Below are 22067 nucleotides of genomic sequence, written 5' to 3' on the forward strand. Positions count from 1 at the left end.
CATAACAACATTAAATCAAAACTAAAATCTTACTTATTAAATGTAATATGATACCTTAAGTAAAAATCGACGGAAAAGAGATTGAGCAAATACGAATAACGAAATGATGATCAAACTTGAAATTGATTTGCAGAGATGGAGCATGCTGCTGGCTGCTGGTCATACAAATTGAAAAAAAGATGGATATAATATAGCCGTTGTTATTTGTTAATTTTAAATGATGGAAAAATAATTTGAAGGGGCGGTTTGTTCATTGAACCGCATCATCAAAAAGATGCCATAGCACCAACAAATGAATGAATTCAAATTTGATTAAAAATGATTTGGAGGTGCGGTTGTTTTATTGAACCGCATCATCAAAAAATTGTCATAGCACCAACTAAAAACTTTTGTACTAGTATATGGTTTTTCTTACTTGAAAAGACATACTTAAGGTTCAGAAACTTTAAACCCGATTTATACAAAAAAAAAAAAAAAAAATTCAAATACTTATATAAAAGCCTTTAATACCCTTGTCGACTAATAATAATAAATAAATAAATAGCTAGGAACTATAATATGCAACTTCAAAGAAAAACTAATGTGAACCCACCCACTTTAATGAGTTCTTACACACTATAAATTCACATCCACAATTCCACCAACTAAATCAAACAACCATGAAAACTTACGGAATCCTTCTAGTTGCCGGAGTTCTTTTGGCCGGAATCCTCGACTCCGCTGCTCAAAACTGCGGCTGCACTCCGGACTTGTGCTGCAGCAAGTACGGTTACTGTGGCAGTGGTGATGAATACTGTGGAGCTGGCTGTCAAGGAGGGCCATGTTCCTCGACTCCAACAAATGATGTATCAGTTAGTAGCATCGTGACGGATGCATTCTTTAATGGGATCGCAGATCAAGCAAGCGGAGGTTGTGCTGGGAAAGGATTCTATGCACGCGCCGCCTTTCTTGATGCTCTCGGAAACTATGGCCAGTTTGGAACGGTTGGTTCCGAGGATGATTCAAAAAGGGAGATTGCTGCTTTCTTCGCACATGTTACCCACGAGACTGGACGTAAGAACTCTCTTTTATTGTATGTTACGTTAGTTATATATAAATCACGAATCTATATAAGGTAAAGTTTAAAAAAATATATATATTACTATTTACTAACAAGTTTTTATACATTATTAATCTATACACAATATAGGACTACTTTACTGACGACGGAGGTAGCCCAAGGTTAAATAAAATGACTAATATGCAAGAGCTTAAAAGGTTGAAAGGTTCATTGGATGAAAAGCTGTAAAGTGAGAAAAGCGAGGAACAGTAATCAGTCACATCTGAGAACTCACCTCACCAACTCACGCCCACAAACTCAGAGCAGGTCTGCACAAGTACACTCTATTAACCAGGGGTCCAAAGCCTTCAACCCCAAAAGGGGAAACCCTCCATTGCAAACAGGTTTCGCTAGTCTTGTATATGCCATTTCAGGAGATGTCTTCCCCTATAAGAAGACAACTCATTTTCACTCCTGGGACATTCCGAAACACAGAGATTCCTTAATCTCTGGTCATTCAAAGAGTACTTGATCACTTCCAAGTTACTCTCCATCACATTCACCACACACTCATTCTATTTGCTTTCTTTTCTGGATTCGAGCTTGCCTCGGAGAAGGAACTTCAAAGCAAATAACAATTACATACTAGTGAACCCCCTTCCACGTTTTGCAAACGTGGAGGGACCCCGCGACCTGCGTTAGGCAAAACTGAACCCTTCAGCCCTTTTGCCTAACCAACTTAGCTACCATCCTTGGTCCCGTGTTTGTTGCATCAACAAGTTGGCGCCCACCGTGGGGCTACGCCGCTGTTTCTTCTCAAAAAAGACCTAGTAGTGTAGCTCCTTTTACTCAAAACCACCATGTCAGAAAGTGGATCCCCGGGAGAGGTGAACCAGATCCCTAACACCTCCACCCCGGGTAGTGGCCTAGCTCACACAACTATAACAACACCGTTTTCAACTCCGGGGAGTACACCCGAGTTCCTTACCTTCAACACACAACCCCATCCAGATCTGGGGCTCCGTCTCCCAACGTTGGTGTGTCGGACACCCCGGCACGTGTTGAACTTACCCCCGAGGGGGTCGCTAATAACTTTCTTGAGTTAAGGTCACTTCTTAACCAGCATGTGAGTAGAGAAAGGGAAAAGGGGGTAAGGATTCGTCTAGATTACGATGAACCTGAGCCAACGTTGTCTCCTGGGCCACCCCTACCACCCTTTGTTACAAGAGGTGAGGCTGGTCCCAGCAACCCTTCAAACCCTCATCCTTATCTATCCACTATGACAAATCCAACTGTTCATCCTATTCTCTCTTCCCAACCAATTGCTAGTGGCACTCCTCTGGGACACGAGTTAACACTTGATCAACTCCTACAGTCCCCGGTGACCAGCTGTCCCGCTTCTCTAACTACCACGTGGGAGCAAGCTCTGTCCGTGCTCCCTTTAGCACGAAGTGCTGTTACTAGCACCCCTCTCGGGGTAAACTGCTCAGTTGGTCCAGGAAGCCTTGAGGGTTTCAATCTCATACCTAACATGATGTCACAGATGATGGCCAACTTCCCATGGCAACACTTCATCAATCAAGTGCTAGCCACCCAGGGGAACCATGGCAATAGCAACAATGTAGGTACAAGACCTGAAGAAGACTTGGCTAAACCTTACAAGCCAAGTAACCTTTCCTGCTTCTCAAGGAAGATAGCTGATTATGATTTTCAGTCAAAGATCAAGATGCCAGCCCACATCAGAACGTATGATGGGACCGAAGATCCCGAAGATCATCTCCAGATCTTCACTGGTGCCGCTCGAATAGAAAAATGGTCAAATGCTGAATGTTGCCTAATGTTCATGCAGACTCTTGTTGGATCCGCCAGAATCTGGTTCAACGATCTACCTGCTCAAAGCATTCGAAGCTTTGACGATCTCAGCAGAGGTTTTCTGGCAAACTTCTCCCAACAAAGGCGATACGTTAAGGACGCAACAGTAATCTTCCAGATAAAACAACGCGACAATGAAAGCCTTCGGGCATTCATTGAACGGTACAAGAAAGAAGGGCTAACCTATGTAGGGGCTGATGAGAAAATGAGAGTGGCCGGTTTTATGAACGCCATAACCTCCAAATATCTCACACGAGATTTCAACAAATCTCTACCCAAAACCTTGGAGGAAGCCCTTGAAAGGGCCGAAGCTCACATTCGGGGAGAGGAAGCTGTGGATATCAAAGAACAAAGGAAAAGGGGGTCTGGCTGGCGAAGCAGTAGCCCAGCCAGAAAGAGAGGAAACTTTAACTCTTACGACAGACGCCCAAAGGGTTCAGACCCTCGAAGGGTTGAAGGACGAAACCCTTCAGGCAGAGATAAAGGCATGAGTTTCACTCCCCTCACCAAAACCCCTCAAGAAATCCTGGCAACGGAAGAAGTCAAGCAAAACTTTAGACCTCCCAGGCCTCTCCCCAAGAGTCGAAAAAATGAGAACTCCACGCAATTCTGTGAGTTCCATGAAGAAAAGGGACATCACACCAATGATTGCTTCCAACTGAAAAAGAGAATTGAAGAGGCTGTTAAGTCAGGAGAGCTCGCTCATTTGGTAAAAGGGGTTCGAGACAAAATGGCTGAAGGCAAAGGGAAGGAAGTAAACATGGTGTATTCTAATGAAAAGGTTCCTTACAAGAAGCGGCGGTTGGAAGATTGGGAGCTTCAGTGTGTCTGCTTCCCCCCAACAAGGAAGGACCCACTTCCTGGTCCCCTTGTGGTTGAAGCCACCGTGGGCACATTACAAACATGTAAAGCATACATAGACACGGGAGCAGCCACTGAAATCATGTTTGAGAAATTTTTCAACCGATTAAGCGATGAGGAACGTTCAAGGCTTCAACCCTCTGGAACCTCCATAAAAGGTATCGCCGATATAACCTTGAAGCCTTTGGGGCAGATAACCCTTGATGTTTGTTTTAAGGAGGGATCAAAAGAAAGAACCCGATCACTGACCTTGTGGTTATCAACATCCCTTCAAACTATGACGTAATCATAGGGAGGCCTGGACAATGTGCATTCTACATGGCAGTGTCTATCGGCCATGGCACAGTCAAATTTCCTACTGAAAGAGGGATAGCAACCCTTCAACCCTCTCAGGAAGCTTACCTGATCGAGGGTGAAAGTTCAAACGGTGAGAAAGACAAGCAAGGGTTAGTCATCAACCCTAAATACCCTGAGCAACGAATAAGGGTCAACACCAACCTTTCCCAAGAGACCCTTTCATACCTTGAAAAGCTGCTGAAGCATCACAGTGATGTGTTCGCCTGGTCTCCTGAAGATATGACTGGGATCCCTCGAAACATTGCTGAACACGAGTTAAGAATTCCACCAAATGTCAAGCCGGTGGTTCAAAAGAAAAGAAGCCTGGCACCCGAGAGAAGCTTGGCAGCTTGCCAAGAGGTTGAAAAGCTTGTATCAGCTGGCATTCTCCGAGAGGTCAAATACCAATCATGGATTGCAAATCCTGTTATGGTCAGAAAACCCGACAACTCTTGGAGAATGTGTATAGATTTCAAAGATCTTAACAAGGCTTGTCCCAAAGATTGCTACCCGCTCCCGGAAATTGATCTCAAGGTTGATTCCCGCACGGGGTATCCGTTTAAATGTTTTCTTGATGCATACAAAGGTTATCACCAAATCCTCATGAAGAAAGAGGATGAAGAAAAAACAGCTTTCCACACAGACAAAGGCATTTTTTGTTACCAAAAGATACCTTTTGGCCTCAAAAATGCAGGTGCCACCTATCAGCGTCTCATCGATAAAGCCTTTGAAAACCAAATCGGTAGAAACATGGAGGCATATGTCGATGACTTGGTGATTAAGAGCAAAACGGAATACCAAATGCTTGATGATATCCAAGAAACTTTCAAAAACCTTAGAAAGATCAACATGAAACTCAACCCGGAAAAATGCTCGTTTGGATTCGATGAAGGAAAATTCCTGGGTCACATCGTCGGAAAGCAAAGTATCAAGGCCAACCCTAATAAAGTAAAAGCAGTCCTTGAAGCTAAACCACCAAGAACCAAGAAGGAGGTTGAAAGCTTAAATGGGAAGCTTGCAGCCTTGAAGCGTTTTACCTCAAAACTAGCCGAAAGGTCTCTACCGTTCTACAAAACGCTCAAGAACTGCTCAGATAAAAAAGATTTCAGATGGACTGGTGAAGCTGAAGAAGCTTTCAACCAAATGAAGCAGCACTTAGCTTCCCTACCAGATATTGCAGCACCAGAAACTGGGGAGCTCATATCGGTGTACCTTTCAGTTGCCGACGAAGCCATCAGTGCAGTTCTCACTATTGAAAGAGACAAGGCTCAGGTACCCGTTTATTTTTTCAGCAAAACTCTAAAATTAGCTGAAACCAAATATCCTCCCCTCGAAAAACTCGCTCTAGCCCTGGTTCAAACAGCCAGAAGGCTTAGAAGATACTTCCAAGCACATCCTATACAAGTGGTCACTGACCAACCTGTCAAGAATGTGCTTGAAAAACCTGAGAACTCAGGAAGGCTAGCAAAATGGGCAGTGGAACTAGGTGAACATAACATCACCTACGTCCCACGAAAAGCTATTAAAGCTCAAGTCCTGGCTGACTTCCTAGTTGAAGTCCCAAACCAAACAATTGAAGAAGTAAACACCACAACCGCTGAACCCTCCAACCCTGAAGCCTGGAAATTATTCACTGATGGGGCTTCAAGCGTTGAAGGGTCAGGAGCTGGTTTAGTCCTAATCAACCCTGAGGGGCTAGAATTCACATATGCTCTCCGTTTTAATTTTCAGACCACCAATAACGAGGCTGAATATGAAGCATTGATCCCTGGCCTACGACTGGCCAAAGAAATGAAAGTCAAAAAGCTTGAAGTGTTCACTGATTCACTACTAGTATCAAGCCAAGTTAATGACAGCTATATCGCCAAGGAGCCCAACATGAGAAGGTACAAAGAAAAATCCAAGGAGTTAATGAACACCTTCCAGACATGCAACATCAAACAGATTCCAAGGTCCCAAAACAAAAAGGCCGATGCCTTGAGCAAATTGGCATCCCTCACGTTCGCCCACCTCACGAAAAAGGTGTTGGCTGAAGTGTTAAAGGCCCGGTCGATTGATGAATTGGAAGTGCAAGATGTAGTCACCGAGGAAGATCCGAATTGGATGACTCCTATCAAAAAATTCCTTCAAGACAATGAACTACCTAATGATCAAACAGAAGCCGAAAGGGTAAAGATCAAAGCAAGACAATATGTGTTGCAAGGAGAAACTCTCTATAAAAAAGGTTACCTTGCACCCTTGCTAAGATGTGTGGGCCCTGAACAAAGCAAGTATTTGGTTAAGGAAGTGCATGAAGGAATATGTGGAGCTCATTTTGGAGCTAGGTCGGTGGTTGCAAAGCTCATGAACCTTGGATACTTCTGGCCATCAATGCATCGTGACACCGTTGAGCAGCTGAAGAAATGTGATGCCTGTCAAATCCATTCCCCAATACCAAAAAATCCCAAACATGACCTGGTTCCCATAACCTCGGCATGGCCATTCCATAAATGGGGAATGGACATTGTCGGGCCATTCCCTCCAAGCAAAGGGGGAGTAAAATTCCTATTGGTAGCAATTGACTACTTCAGCAAGTGGCCAGAGGTTAAACCCCTTGCCAAGATCACAGGAAAGCAAGTCATAGACTTTGTTTGGGAAAATATCATCTGCCGCTATGGGTTGCCAGGGGTAATTGTCACCGATAATGGGAAACAATTTGCCGAGAAACCCTTCAGCCTTTGGTGCAAGGAATACAGGATCAACCAAATCTTCAGCTCAGTGGCTTACCCGCAGTCAAACGGCCAGGTTGAAAGGACCAACAGAAGCATAGTGGAAGGAATCAAAACAAGATTGGGGAGGTATGAAAGTAATTGGCTTGAAGAATTGCCTAGCGTTTTATGGGCAATTAGAACAACAGAAAAAGCAAGTCACAAGAAAACACCTTACAGCTTGGTATTTGGATCCGAGGCCGTAATCCCCGCTGAAATAGGAGTTGTAACCCAACGAATTGTCAACATGGATCCCGAAGTAAACCAGCAAGAGACCATGTTGAACTTACAACTCCTAGAGGAGGCCCGAGATCAAGCGGCAATACAAGAAGCCAAATACAAGCAAAAGATGGAAGCCTACTACAACAAGAAGGTCAAGAACGAACGATTCAGGCCAGGGGATCTAGTCCTCAGAAACAACGAAGCTAGCAAAAAAGAAAATCAAGGGAAGCTAGGCCCAAAATGGGAAGGTCCATACACCATCCTCGAAGCACACAAGGGCGGATCCTATAAGCTGGGAGATTCAGAAGGCAAAAGGCTTCCAAGGCATTGGAACGGAAAAACCCTGAGAAAGTTCTATGTTTAGAAAGTTTGGTTTGTATCAAAACAAAAACCTTTTGTAAAAGCAGATACTGCTTGAATGAATGAAGTCATTTTATCAAACTTGTCTTTCTATCCTAATATCAGGTTGAGAACCTAGCAAAAAACTCCATGGCAAGGGCCATGTAAGGGGATGAGCTCCCAGGCCATATCGCTCAATAGGTTCAAGGGTTGAATGGACCTATATAAGGGGTGAGTTCCTAGATCAATACAACTCCATGAGACTTATTAAGAAAAAACAATAATGTCTCATAGACAGGTTTGAACAGCCTACACCAATCGTTCCTTAAGTCTTAGAAACATAATCAACAAATGGACTTACGAAATCAACTAAAACTACAAAGAAATAAGGAAAAGGATAGATACTACGTCTTGATGTTAATAAACACTAAGGTAAAGTGTCTGCAGCACGGAACCCTTTAAAGTGTAAAAAACATAAAGACAAAGTAAACAAAGACAAGGCGAGAAAACAAAAATAACTGACAAAAATAAACAAACTTATCAATTAAACATGCAAACCAAACCAGAAGCTACCAAGGTTTCAAGCCAACAGAAAATAAGCTCGAAAGGTTAAAGGCTTCAACCCATTAACAACTGCACAAAAAGGCTTGAAGGGTTGAAAACCCACAAAACAAACCAAGCAAAATAAGTAAACAAACATAACACAAACAACATAGCAACCATCATACCATAATTAGGAAGGCCATAAAAGACCTTCAGAAGGAAGTCAAAGCAAGTTCCAGTAACTTGCAAATAAAACTAGTGTTCAAACGGCCATACAGGCCTAACCAACCACAGGAACCTTAAGGGTTCCTAAAAACCTAATATTGTTTAAAACATTACAGACATAAAGTGTTTGCTAAGAAAGCTACGAATAAACATCAGGTAGCAGAAGGCTTGGAACCTTCAACCTTAGACTTCTTGGCTTTCTTAGTCTTCTTCGCCTTAGCACCCTCATCACCACGAACCGTAGAGGTCTCCAAACCAGCATCTTTTGAAGCATCAGGCAAACTTGTGAGGGTATCATCACTATCCCCAGAGTACGACCTCTTCCTTGACAGGGAACCCAAAACCTCAGCACACACTTTCTCATTCAACCCCTCAGGCTTCAATTCCTGTAAAACAGATAAAGGCTAACCAAAGCAAGAAGATACTTCATGAATGTAAGGGTAGGTTAGCCTCTCCATCTGCTCAACAGAAGCTTTGAAGATATCAGAAGCCTCGGGGCGAAACATAGGTGATTTCTCCAAGGGTTGTCCAGACTCATGAAGCTTGTAACCAGCGGTAAGGCCTTGATGTTTCCCCAGGTTCAAAAGCTTAGTGTAAACATCACCAAGGGCAGAGTTAAACTCCTTGGAATGTAAAAGGTAAGTGACAACCTGCTGGAAACCATGCTCAATCAACCACTGATTGTCCGCAGTAACTTGGCCAACCGAAGCTTTCAACCCTTCTTTTTCTTCACGAAAAGCTTGTTGCTGAACAGCCAAGGCCTCTCGGTCAGCCTTTAGCTTCAGCAAGTTAGCCTCAAAGCTCTTCCTCAGATCACCCATCTCAATATCATGCATCTTTTTCAAATCACTAACCTCCTTCCGCCACGCTGCTTCCTTCTCTGCAAACCCAGCTATTTCCTTCTTCATTGATGCTAGGGAGGATTTCATCTTGTCCTTCTTCTTGGAGAAGTCCTCATATTCCTGCATCCTTTGGCAAAAGCGAGTAATCCCCTGAGGAAGCATAGCAGCAAGGTTACAGGTGGTTAAAACCATGCGAGACAACATGAAGTCATCATCCATCTCAGCAATGGTTTTGTGCACAGAAGGAGGAGCAAGATGAGTAAGAGCATCCTCACAAACAGCAGCATCCTTGAAGGTGTCATCATTCTTCACTAGCCAAGCAGGCACATAAATACCTTCAGGGTTCAACCCTTCAACGTCCCTGCTTGAAGATTCCTGAACAGGGACAACCTTCTTGCCTCGAACCTTCTTACCATGAACAACCAACTCCTTGTCCTTCTCAACACCCGCTTCAACTTGATCCTCCGAAACTTCAATATCATCACTCAAATCCACTGGCTCAGTAGAAGTGGATTGAGGACCAGCTTTTAACAAACGACGAGAAGATCGGCGAGTTGAAGACTTGGGAGCATTAGACTTGGTAAAACCCTTAACGTTGGCAACACTAGCATAACCCGTGCCCTCAAACCTTTGCTCGGAAGTCCTAACCACAACATTCTCACCCGGAACAGACGGGGCATCCTCAAACACAACATCGGACGTGTCGTCACTCTTGATAAAGTCCAAAGCAGACAAAACTGGTAAAAACAAACAAAAGAAAATAAGTCATAAGCAAAGTAAAATAAGAAAAGGCATAAGGGGGAAAATGCATACCAATGCCATTTCTCATTAACACCGGATCCCGATCGGCTTTTCCCCAAATATTACTAACCCCTAAAAGCACTAACAAATGTTCGGGAAAGGGACGAACCCTCGAAGGGCACCCCCGAATGGCTGTAAGAAAAGCATCGTTCAACTCAGATTCAGAAGGCTCCGGATCATTAAGAACAGCATCCGGATGCCTCCACACCATTTTGAAAGGAACGATAGATTCAGAAACACAGAAAAAGCGATCCTTCCAGGACCCAAGCGTTGTAACCATGGATGAAATAAGACAAGTACCAACCTTTGATGTCTCAAAGGTGAACCAGTCACCATTTTTGGCTAAACGAAAAAACCTCCGAAAGAGCAACAAAGAGGGATCATACCCAAGAGCACGACACAACACTTCAAAATGCAAAACCCTAGCCATCCCCTTCGGATGAACTTGCCCAAAGAAACGCGATAATACTCAAGCAAGTTCAAAACGAAAAACGAAAAAGGGTAACGAAGATTAGACCACTGAAAATGACGACAATACAAGGCAATAGAACCAGGGTTAGGTTTGTCAACAGGAACATCGCAAGCAGGGGCAGTTGGGTTAAATTTTTTATCAATACCATACTCCAAACAAAAGAAGTCTACTTCCTCTTGTGTCATTCGAGAGAATGACTTTGCTAAATCTTTAAGAGCACCCATTTTTGAAGAAAGTAAAAACGAAAATGGAGAAGAAAACTAACCTGAAGGAAGAAACTTGGAAGGATTGTGAGTAAAATGAAAGAGTTTTGCAAAATATAAAATAAATATGATTTTAAAACAGGGGTAATAAAGGTAAATAAATGGCTCCTGCAAAACCGCCGCCTGACACACATCAATCAAATCAACTGTCAATCGTTTAAAATTCAAAATTTAAAAAGTAACTGCCTCAAGCCTTTCAAGCCTCCAAGCAACGAACCCTTGAAACCTTTAAAACATATGCATAAAAGTCAGAAGTCTTTGAGCATACTACCCCAAAAACCTCCGACTTAGGGGGCTGACGACGGGGGTCGCCCAAGGTTAAATAAAATGACTAATATGCAAGAGCTTAAAAGGTTGAAAGGTTCATCGGATGAAAAGCTGTAAAGTGAGAAAAGCGAGGAACAGTAATCAGTCACATCTGAGAACTCACCTCACCAACTCACGCCCACAAACTCAGAGCAGGTCTGCACAAGTACACTCTATTAACCAGGGGTCCAAAGCCTTCAACCCCAAAAGGGGAAACCCTCCATTGCAAACAGGTTTCGCTAGTCTTGTATATGCCATTTCAGGAGATGTCTTCCCCTATAAGAAGACAACTCATTTTCACTCCTGGGACATTCCGAAACACAGAGATTCCTTAATCTCTGGTCATTCAAAGAGTACTTGATCACTTCCAAGTTACTCTCCATCACATTCACCACACACTCATTCTATTTGCTTTCTTTTCTGGATTCGAGCTTGCCTCGGAGAAGGAACTTCAAAGCAAATAACAATTACATACTAGTGAACCTCCTTCCACGTTTTGCAAACGTGGAGGGACCCCGCGACCTGCGTTAGGCAAAACTGAACCCTTCAGCCCTTTTGCCTAACTGTGACAACTCGAACTTTAGACTTACTTTGATGTAACGTTACGTGCTTATGAGAACTGAATTATATGATTTGGTGATATAATGTGTTATGTGCTTTATGTATGTATGTATGTATGTATTGATCGCACAACACACACAACCACTTGAACCGCACAAGCTCACATCACCCGCACAAGGCCGTTTGGGCCTTATTCTTGTACGCGGACCATTAGGGCAGCCCATTGAGGGTTCGGCCCACCCCTCTTAACCGTGTAAACACTCATAGTTGGGGATTAGTAATCTCATTTGTTACAAAAACATCACCACACACAAAACCCTAGTTCTTCCTTCTTGTTGCTTGGAACCCGACGGCGCACACACACACCCTTTGAAGCTTGTGAACCGGATCGATCCTCTACCTTCATCCGGTTAGTACTTTGGTGTTTGTTTGGTATTTGATTGTATGATGTACACTGTGATTTATATGTTCCATGCTTAGATCAACCGATTTGGATTGAATATGTGTTGTTCTTGTACATATTATTGCATGATGTTAAGCTAGAACCGATTTGATATTGCTACGCCTTGCTTGTGAATTTAGGAGGTTTGATTGTTGTTGATGTTCATGCGAGTCGGATCATATCTTGTTGTTTCGAGAACCAATGTTTATAAATCGGCTCCATGCTTGTTAGATGGTTCATATGTTTAGATTAGGATTCATGAGAATTAGAAGGTTAAAACTCTTATTTGATCGTGTATGAACATGATTTGGAATTGATTAACTGTTAATTGTTCTTGATGATAATGTAAGATGTGCATGATTGTGAATAATTGCCATTTGATCCGATTTGTGAAACTGCCAATGTGTTAGCTGAAATCACGGAAGTAAATTGTCTAAAATCATGGAAAGTTGTTAGATGCCTTGTTGCAACACGGATTGCGAGTCGATACCTCACCATCCCGACTCGAGACCACAGCAGCACGAGCCGCAACCACGGTTGCGAGTCATGTTGCGACTCGTAACCGGACCATGACGAGCCGAGACCAGCTGTTGCGACTCGTAACCCCCTGTTGCGACTCGAGATTGCCGGTTGCGACTCGAGACCAGTTATGCACGTACACTGTTTTGGGCCTACACTATCACGGGCCCAATTGATTGGGCCAAGTAATTGGACTTGTTTACATATCTGCTAATTGGACTGCTTAGGTTTATTGGGCTGAGTGTTTTATACTTGAATTTCTTTAGATTGGGCTTTGATATTTGGACCGAGTACATTGGGCTTATATCTTGAAACGCACAAGAATGTTATTGCTATGCTCTTGTCTGTTTACGTGCATACGTGTTTGCTATGATGTATACGTGTATTGCCTTAGTCAAAACCTGACTTGAATAATAACCATGATAGGACGTAGTTGACCATTTACTAGCTTACCTGTACTCTTTGTGTATCTGTCGAGCAAACCAAGGTGAGTTCACACAGCCAAGGCATGGGATTCCCAAGGGCTTTTGATTTTACGCTTCCGCTAAACAATGATATCTTACTTATGTTTTGGAAACACCTTTCATATGGATTTGGTTTGGTTTATATGGCAATTACTTTTACTTTATATAATGTTCTATATGATTGGTGGCTTGATCCTGGTCAGTCATGCTCCCAAGCGGTGATACTCCGCAGGTGGATTTTGGGGGTGTGACAGATTGGTATCAGAGCCATTGGTTATAGAGAACTAGGTTTTAATATGGGAAAACGTTTTTATTAAAACCGGACTATAACCAGAACAGTGCTCTCAACGATCCACAACGACGCTTCGCTCCACGTGCAAGACTCGACATCCTAGGTAATAAGGTTTATGTTTATTGCTTGTTTGCTAGAACTGCTTAGAACTTTGCTCGCATTACGCTTAGATACACATGATACTATAGCATGAGAATCCCTACGTGCTTACATTTTTCTGTCATCGCCCTACTCGCGAACCACTCTCACTTATGTCACTATTTACTATGAAGATCATGTCTGGACGAATCAACATGACTCAAGCCCAGCTAGAGGCTCTCGTTCAAGCTCAAGTTGCTGCGGCACTTGCAGCTGCTCAAGCAGGTAGTATATCCTGTAGTCGTAACTTACGCTAGGATCCTTAGATCCTACACTCTTAAACTAGCCCTTGTAATTAAACTTTGCCCTATTCGTACACAATAGGTCAACCAGCGCAGCAAGTTTGCACCTTTAAGAACTTCATGGACTGTCGTCCAAGTACCTTTAGTGGCACTGAAGGAGCAGTTGGACTCCTCCACTGGTTCGAGAAGCTAGAGTCAGTTTTTGAGATGTGTGAATGCCCTGAGGCTCGCAGGGTGAAATACGCCACTGGAACGCTAGAAGGAATAGCACTAACTTGGTGGAACGCCCAAGTTCAGATCTTAGGGTTGGCAGCTGCTAACGCCACACCCTGGAACGACTTCAAGGAACTCATTAAGAGGGAATATTGCACGCGTGATGACATCCACAAGTTGGAGAACGAGCTTTATCACTTGAAAATGACGGGGTCAGAGATTGAAGCCTATACGAAACGGTCAAACGAACTGGCCATTCTGTGTCCAACTATGGTGGACCCTCCAGTGAAGCGCATTGAGTTGTATCTCCAGGGACTTGCGCCAGAGATCCAGAGCCATGTTACATCGGCAAACCTCGACAACATCCAAGACATCCAGCGTCTTGCTCATCGACTCACAGATCAGGCAGTAGAACAGAACAAGCTGCCCAAACGCGTCAGTGCAACTACTACTCCAGCTGCTACTTCTGCTACATCCAACGACAACAAACGGAAATGGGATGGGGATTCCAGCAGGGGATCAGTTTCCGTTCAGTCTCAAGCACAGCAGCGCAGGACGAATGACTACCAGAATCCGAGTCAGCAATCATCTGGCAGTCAGGAGCAGGGTGGATACAGGGGAGTACACCCACTATGTAACAAGTGTAACAGGCACCACAGTGGAAGGTGTCGCAAGGAACGTTGTCAGAGATGTCTCAAGATAGGGCACGAAGCCAAAGATTGCAGGAGCTCACGACCTGCAAACCAGAATCAGCAACTTCCACCACCAGCTCCTCAAAACCCACAGCAGCAGCAGCCACAGCGTGGAAATCGGGGATGTTTCCAGTGTGGGGTAGAAGGTCATTACAAATGCGATTGCCCTTAGTTGAACCAGAATCAGAACCACAACAATAACCAGGGCAACGGGAACAACAACAACAACAATGGCAACGAGGCAAGAGGTCGAGCTTTCGTGTTAGGACGAGGAGACGCAATGAACGATATTTGAACTTATAACTTGTTTTGGGTTTTCATTATTATGTTTCCGCTACTCAAACAAAGTTTAGTTTGAACATCAATCGTATTGAGTTTTAGGAATTATTTTAACTACTATACTTTATGTTTGATATGATGGATGGTTTGATATTATTGAACGCACCTGCCGTACTTAAGGACCTTATGAACAGGGTGTGCAAACCCTACCTAGACAAGTTCGTTATAGTATTCGAGAAGTCCACTTCTTAGGCCACGTAGTGACCAAGGATGGGATCCATGTCGATCCATCCAAGGTAGACTCGACCAGAAACTGGCCTGCACCACGTACTACAGACGGTTTACCAAGGATTTCTCGAAGATTGCTCAGCCGCTTACGCTACTGACACAGAAGGGTGTCACCTACCGTTGGGGAGATCCCCAGGAGACTACTTTTCAGCACCTAAAGGATAGACTTCACAGTGCACCTATCCTCTCTTTGCTAGAGGGCACAGATGACTTCGTGGTTTATTGTGATGCATCCATTCGGGGACTTGGATGTGTGTTAATGCAGCGCGACAAGGTTATTGCCTACGCTTCACGTCAACTCAAGATTCACGAACGGAATTACACGACGCATGATTTAGAGCTGGGAGCTGTTGTTTTCGCGCTTAAGATATGGCGACACTACCTGTACGGTACCAAGTGCACGATTTACACCGATCACAGGAGTCTCGAGCATATTCCTAAGTAGAAGGATTTGAACATGCGTCAACGGCGATGGGTCGAGTTACTAAACGATTACGAATGCGCTATCAAGTATCATCCAGGCAAGGCCAATGTTGTGACTGACGCCCTCAGTCGGAAAGACACTTTACCTCGGCGCGTGCGAGCGCTACAGCTTACAATTCAGTCTAGCCTTCCTGCACAGATACGGGATGCTCAGGCAGAAGCATTGTAACCAGAAAACGTCAAGGCGGAAGCCCTACGCGGCTCACGACAACGATTAGAACAGAAGGCAGACGGCGCCTACTATGTAACGGGGCGTATTTGGGTCCCACTTTATGGCGGTCTACACGAATTTGTGATGGACGAAGCACATAAGTCTCGCTACTCGGTACATCCAGGGTCGGACAAAATGTACCACGACATCAGCACTACTTATTGGTGGCCTAGTATGAAGGCCCACATCGCTACATACGTTGGAAAATGTTTGAACTGTGCGAGAGTCAAGGTCGAATACCAGAAACCAGCGGGTCTACTTCAGCAGCCCAAGATACCACAATGGAAATGGGAAGAAATTTCCATGGACTTCGTTACAGGCTTACCTAGATCCCAGCGGGGGAATGATACCATATGGGTGATCGTGGATCGACTCACCAAGTCTGCACACTTCCTAGCTATAAAGGAAACGGATAAGTTCTCCACTCTCGCGGACATCTACCTTAAAGAAGTTGTTTCGAGGCACGGGGTGCCCACCTCCATCATTTCGGATCGCGACGCACGATTCACGTCAGAGCTATGGCAAGCGATGCATAAATCTTTCGGTTCACGATTAGACATGAGCACAGCATATCATCCTCAGACGGATGGGCAGTCTGAGCGTACGATCCAAACTCTCGAAGACATGCTTTGGGCATGCGTTATTGATTTCGGCAACGGCTGGGAAAAGCACCTCCCTTTGGTGGAGTTCTCGTATAATAATAGTTATCACACCAGCATTCAAGCCGCTCCATTCGAGGCATTGTACGGACGTAAATGCCGGTCACCTCTCTGTTGGGCAGAGGTGGGGGATAGTCAGATTACGGGTCCAGAGATAGTAGTGGACGCCACAGAAAAGATTGCATAGATATGACAACGCATGGCGGCAGCACGCGACCGTCAGAAAGCCTACGCGGACAAGCGTAGAAAGCCATTGGAATTTCAGGTCGGGGACCGGGTTTTACTTAAAGTCTCACCCTGGAAGGGTGTGGTACGTTTTGGCAAACGGGGCAAACTGAATCCGCGATACGTCGGACCATTCGAAATCATAGAAAAGATTGGCAAGGTAGCCTACAAGTTAAACCTACCAGCTGAACTCGGTGCAGTTCACAATGTCTTTCATGTGTCGAACCTAAAGAAGTGCCTATCAGATGAAACCCTCATCATTCCTTTTAAGGAACTCACTATCGACGAGCGGTTGCAGTTCGTCGAGGAACCAGTAGAAATCACGGACCGGGATGTGAAGGTCCTCAAAAACAAGAGAATCCCTCTTGTTCGAGTACGTTGGAACTCCAAACGTGGTCCAGAGTACACCTGGGAACGCGAAGACAGGATGACAGAAAAGTACCCCCAGTTATTCGGAACCAATGCAACCACTACTGAGGCTGAAGCTACTACTTCGGAATTTCGGGACGAAATTCCAGATCAACGGGGGGAGGATGTGACACCCCAGGAAAATCAGTGAACAATACAGTTTACCTAGCTTCCTCAGTGAGTGCATACCAAATTTCGGGACGAAATTTCTAATTTGTTGGGGATAATGTGACAACTCGAACTTTAGACTTACTTTGATGTAACGTTACGTGCTTATGAGAACTGAATTATATGATTTGGTGATATAATGTGTTATGTGCTTTATGTATGTATGTATGTATTGATCGCACAACACACATAACCACTTGAACCGCACAAGCTCACATCACCCGCACAAGGCCGTTTGGGCCTTATTCTTGTACGCGGACCATTAGGGCAGCCCATTGAGGGTTCGGCCCACCCCTCTTAACCGTGTAAACACTCATAGTTGGGGATTAGTAATCTCATTTGTTACAAAAACATCACCACACACAAAACCCTAGTTCTTCCTTCTTGTTGCTTGGAACCCGACGGCGCACACACACACCCTTTGAAGCTTGTGAACCGGATCGATCCTCTACCTTCATCCGGTTAGTACTTTGGTGTTTGTTTGGTATTTGATTGTATGATGTACACTGTGATTTATATGTTCCATGCTTAGATCAACCGATTTGGATTGAATATGTGTTGTTCTTGTACATATTATTGCATGATGTTAAGCTAGAACCGATTTGATATTGCTACGCCTTGCTTGTGAATTTAGGAGGTTTGATTGTTGTTGATGTTCATGCGAGTCGGATCATATCTTGTTGTTTCGAGAACCAATGTTTATAAATCGGCTCCATGCTTGTTAGATGGTTCATATGTTTAGATTAGGATTCATGAGTATTAGAAGGTTAAAACTCTTATTTGATCGTGTATGAACATGATTTGGAATTGATTAACTGTTAATTGTTCTTGATGATAATGTAAGATGTGCATGATTGTGAATAATTGCCATTTGATCCGATTTGTGAAACTGCCAATGTGTTAGCTGAAATCACGGAAGTAAATTGTCTAAAATCATGGAAAGTTGTTAGATGCCTTGTTGCGACACGGATTGCGAATCGATACCTCACCATCCCGACTCGAGACCACAGCAGCACGAGCCGCAACCACGGTTGCGAGTCATGTTGCGACTCGTAACCGGACCATGACGAGCCGAGACCAGCTGTTGCGACTCGTAACCTCCTGTTGCGACTCGTAACCCCCTGTTGCGACTCGTGATCGCCGGTTGCGACTCGAGACCAGTTATGCACGTACACTGTTTTGGGCCTACACTATCACGGGCCCAATTGATTGGGCCAAGTAATTGGACTTGTTTACATATCTGCTAATTGGACAGCTTAGGTTTATTGGGCTGAGTGTTTTATACTTGAATTTCTTTAGATTGGGCTTTGATATTTGGACCGAGTACATTGGGCTTATATCTTGAAACGCACAAGAATGTTATTGCTATGCTCTTGTCTGTTTACGTGCATACGTGTTTGCTATGATGTATATGTGTATTGCCTTAGTCAAAACCTGACTTGAATAATAACCATGATAGGACGTGGTTGACCATTTACTAGCTTACCTGTACTCTTTGTGTATCTGCCGAGCAAACCAAGGTGAGTTCACACCCTTACTAAGGCATGGGATTCCCAAGGGCTTGGGAATGGGATTAAAGGAATGAGATTGACTAGATACACTGTTACTAGACTACCATACCACTGTCCTCGGTTGTGCAGGACACATACTTATGCTATTCACTGTCCTCGGTTGTGCAGGACACATACTTACAAACTACGTACACTTATACTTACTACTATCCTCGGTTGTGAAGGATACGCACGTAAAACCTACGTGCATTTATACTTACTACTATCCTCGGTTGTGAAGGATACACACGTAAAACCTACGTGTACTTATACGCACTACTATCCTCGGTTGTGAAGGATACTTATGGTTGCGAGTAGTCTAGTGGTTATATAACATGGGAAGCCCCCACCAATAGTATGTACTAACGGCCCAGTAGAGCCACCTGTTACAAATAAACTTACTATTACGCATTTACCTTCTGTGAACTCGCTCAACTAGTTGTTGATCCTCTGTTACATGCCTTGCAGGTCGTTAGGTATATGGAGCTTGCACATGGAGGAGCGGGTCGTTGTGGGCTTGGATCGTGATTATCTTATTGAACACTTATGACATTTCGTACTTAATTATGTTGGGTTTTGATTTTACGCTTCCGCTAAACAATGATATCTTACTTATGTTTTGGAAACACCTTTCATATGGATTTGGTTTGGTTTATATGGCAATTACTTTTACTTTATATAATGTTCTATATGATTGGTGGCTTGATCCTGGTCAGTCACGCTCCCAAGCGGTGATACTCCGCAGGTGGATTTTGGGGGTGTGACACTAACCAACTTAGCTACCATCCTTGGTCCCGTGTTTGTTGCATCAACATTTACCATCATCAAATATAGAAATAGGAAAGCATCCACTAAAAAGTAAAAAGGATGGCAATAATAACATATGACACTCTTTATAAGTAGGAATGAAGGACATTTTGACACTAAAACATATTGATCCTTATAAATAGGAGTGTGAAAATGACATGTAATACTTCTTTTGTTTTCTAAAAAATAAAACAAAAAAATATAGTACAACAAATTCAGTACAAAAACATATAGCACAAAAAAACATAGTACAAAAAAATACAGCACGAAAAAATTCAGCACAAAAAATTAAGAGAAAAAAAGTTTAAGTCAAAAAAAATTGGCACAAAACTATAAAACAAAAATTCAGCACAAAAAAATGTTATACAATATATTTTAATGGTTTTTTTTAGTCGTCATATTTTGTATAGTAATATGTTACTTAAATTAAAGATAAAAAGACGCTCGATTTTATGGTGAAATTTTTATGAAAAAAATGGGAGTGAAATATGCATGTGCCTTAAATGTGCAGAGAGAAAGTCAATAACTAGGATTTTCCCAATATACATTTTCACTCTTCTTTTTTCCTACATTTTTATCTTAACTATTGATTTAAAAATTAATGGTTAAGATTATTTTTCATCCTATTTAGACAAAATGAACTTTTTATTTGATCCTACCCTTATAGATATATACTGATTATTTAAAGGATTCTATAAGGTTTAGGAACCAATCGGTCTTGTGTTTGATTCTCACAAACGGTTTTTTTTTTTAATTGGATTTTATCCTGAATTGGTGTATATTCAATATAGCTTAGTGGAGATAGATATGATCAGAAGGTTCTGCGGATGTCATCGGTACCATCCGTATGTAATCTGTCGAAAATAAAATTACCCGCACCCTATATCATCCGTGCGTAGGTAAAAGTCATTCGGTTTGTTTTGTAGTGAGGAAAGAGTTGATCGATATAAATCTTCCAAAAAGTCGTTGTCTTATCAATTAACTATAAATATTTTCCATGTGTGTACAGATTTTTGTTACATTGAAGAAATAAATGGTCCTTCAGGCGATTATTGTGATGAGACCAAGACTCAATATCCATGTAACCCTAGCAAGGGTTACTACGGGAGAGGTCCACTCCAATTAACATGGAATTACAACTATGCTCTAGCTGGTAAGGACATCGGGTTTGATGGGCTCAACAATCCTGAAATTGTGGCCACAGATCCAGCCATCTCATTTCGTGCCGCCTTATGGTTTTGGATGAACAATGTCCACTCAGTCATTGGTCAAGGGTTTGGAGCTACTATTCGAGCTATCAACGGAATGGAATGTAATGGTGGCAATTCAAATAGTGTAACTTCTCGTGTCCAGTACTACACTCAATATTGTAACCAACTTGGAGTTGCACCAGGCGATAACCTTCAGTGTTAGACAGACAGAGAGATCAACCATTAAATTAAGATGCTTGATACTTATACCATCGTCATTCAAATAAGATAAATATATACATACCTCTTTGGTATATATATTATGTATGTTTTACACCATATTAATAGAAATAAATAAATGAAAAATTATATGTTAGTCTGAGTTTTAAAAGTTTATAATGATCTGTATGTGACTAGGGAGATGTTTGGTGTTAACTTATATATTTATGAAAAATGGCTTCAAATTAGTTATTAGACCTTTTCTTTATTGGATGGCAATTTTTTGGGGGCAAACAAAGCCTATTTTTACCAATAGATCGGGTTATGCTTATTGAAGCGATTGTCTAATCCACCTTCTGAACTTCTTTTGAAACTAGGTTGTATTTAAGGACACTAATCTTTTTTTTTTTTATGGTGAACTTCATTAGAAAAAGAACGCGTCTTCAAAACGAAGACCGCTCAAAAAAAGACCATTACAACCAATACAAAGGGTATAAAACCCAATCCTTCCACATAATGTCTTTAACCATAAGAAAGACATAGACTTAACACTAGCCACAATATCTTTCGAAAGCACCTGATAACCGTTAAAGATCTTGTCATTCCTCGCCTTCCAAATAAACCACATAGTAATCATCACCATCCCTTGGATAATGGTCTTCCCTTTTTTTTTCCAACCCGCACCGATTTGTGAAGTAAAAGGAGGTCTCTAACCTGAAAAGCGAACACATTATCCATTCTGCGCCATCGTCCAATCTGATTCCAAACGCCATCTGTAAACCCACAACCTGTAACACGTGCGCCGCTGACTCATCTATGAAGTTACAAAATGAACAGACCCGTGATCCAATATTAATTTTTCGGTAAAACAACGCCTCACGAGAAGGAATTTTATTCATTTCCGCTTACCAAGCAAAAACATTGCATTTCAATGGCACCCATGAAACCCATTTAAACCGAAAGTTCTGACCATAATCTCGACCTTTCAAAGAGACTAATGTAGTTATCTAGTATTTTTGTAGTAATGTCATGTTACAATAATGATGTATTTTAATCCTTAACTAGTAAGATGCACTCACGCTCCGCGGCGGGGCGACCCGACTTTTAACAAATTTTAAATGGAAACGTAGACGCAATCATAACGTGAAT

General features: G+C 42.7%; 1 protein-coding gene across 1 annotated transcript; it reads left to right on the forward strand.

Moving 5' to 3' along the window:
* The first annotated feature begins 570 nt into the window (after window positions 1–570).
* On the forward strand, window positions 571–21066 carry LOC110908406 (endochitinase EP3). Its single transcript, XM_022153344.2, has 2 exons — window positions 571–1053; window positions 20519–21066. Exons 1-2 carry the CDS (start codon window positions 660–662, stop codon window positions 20920–20922), a joined length of 798 nt encoding a protein of 265 aa, XP_022009036.1. The 5' UTR covers window positions 571–659; the 3' UTR covers window positions 20923–21066.
* Window positions 21067–22067: the final 1001 nt, after the last annotated feature.

This window comes from Helianthus annuus, chromosome 14 (assembly GCF_002127325.2).
Source record: "Helianthus annuus cultivar XRQ/B chromosome 14, HanXRQr2.0-SUNRISE, whole genome shotgun sequence".
In the NCBI taxonomy this organism is placed as follows: Eukaryota; Viridiplantae; Streptophyta; class Magnoliopsida; order Asterales; family Asteraceae; genus Helianthus; species Helianthus annuus.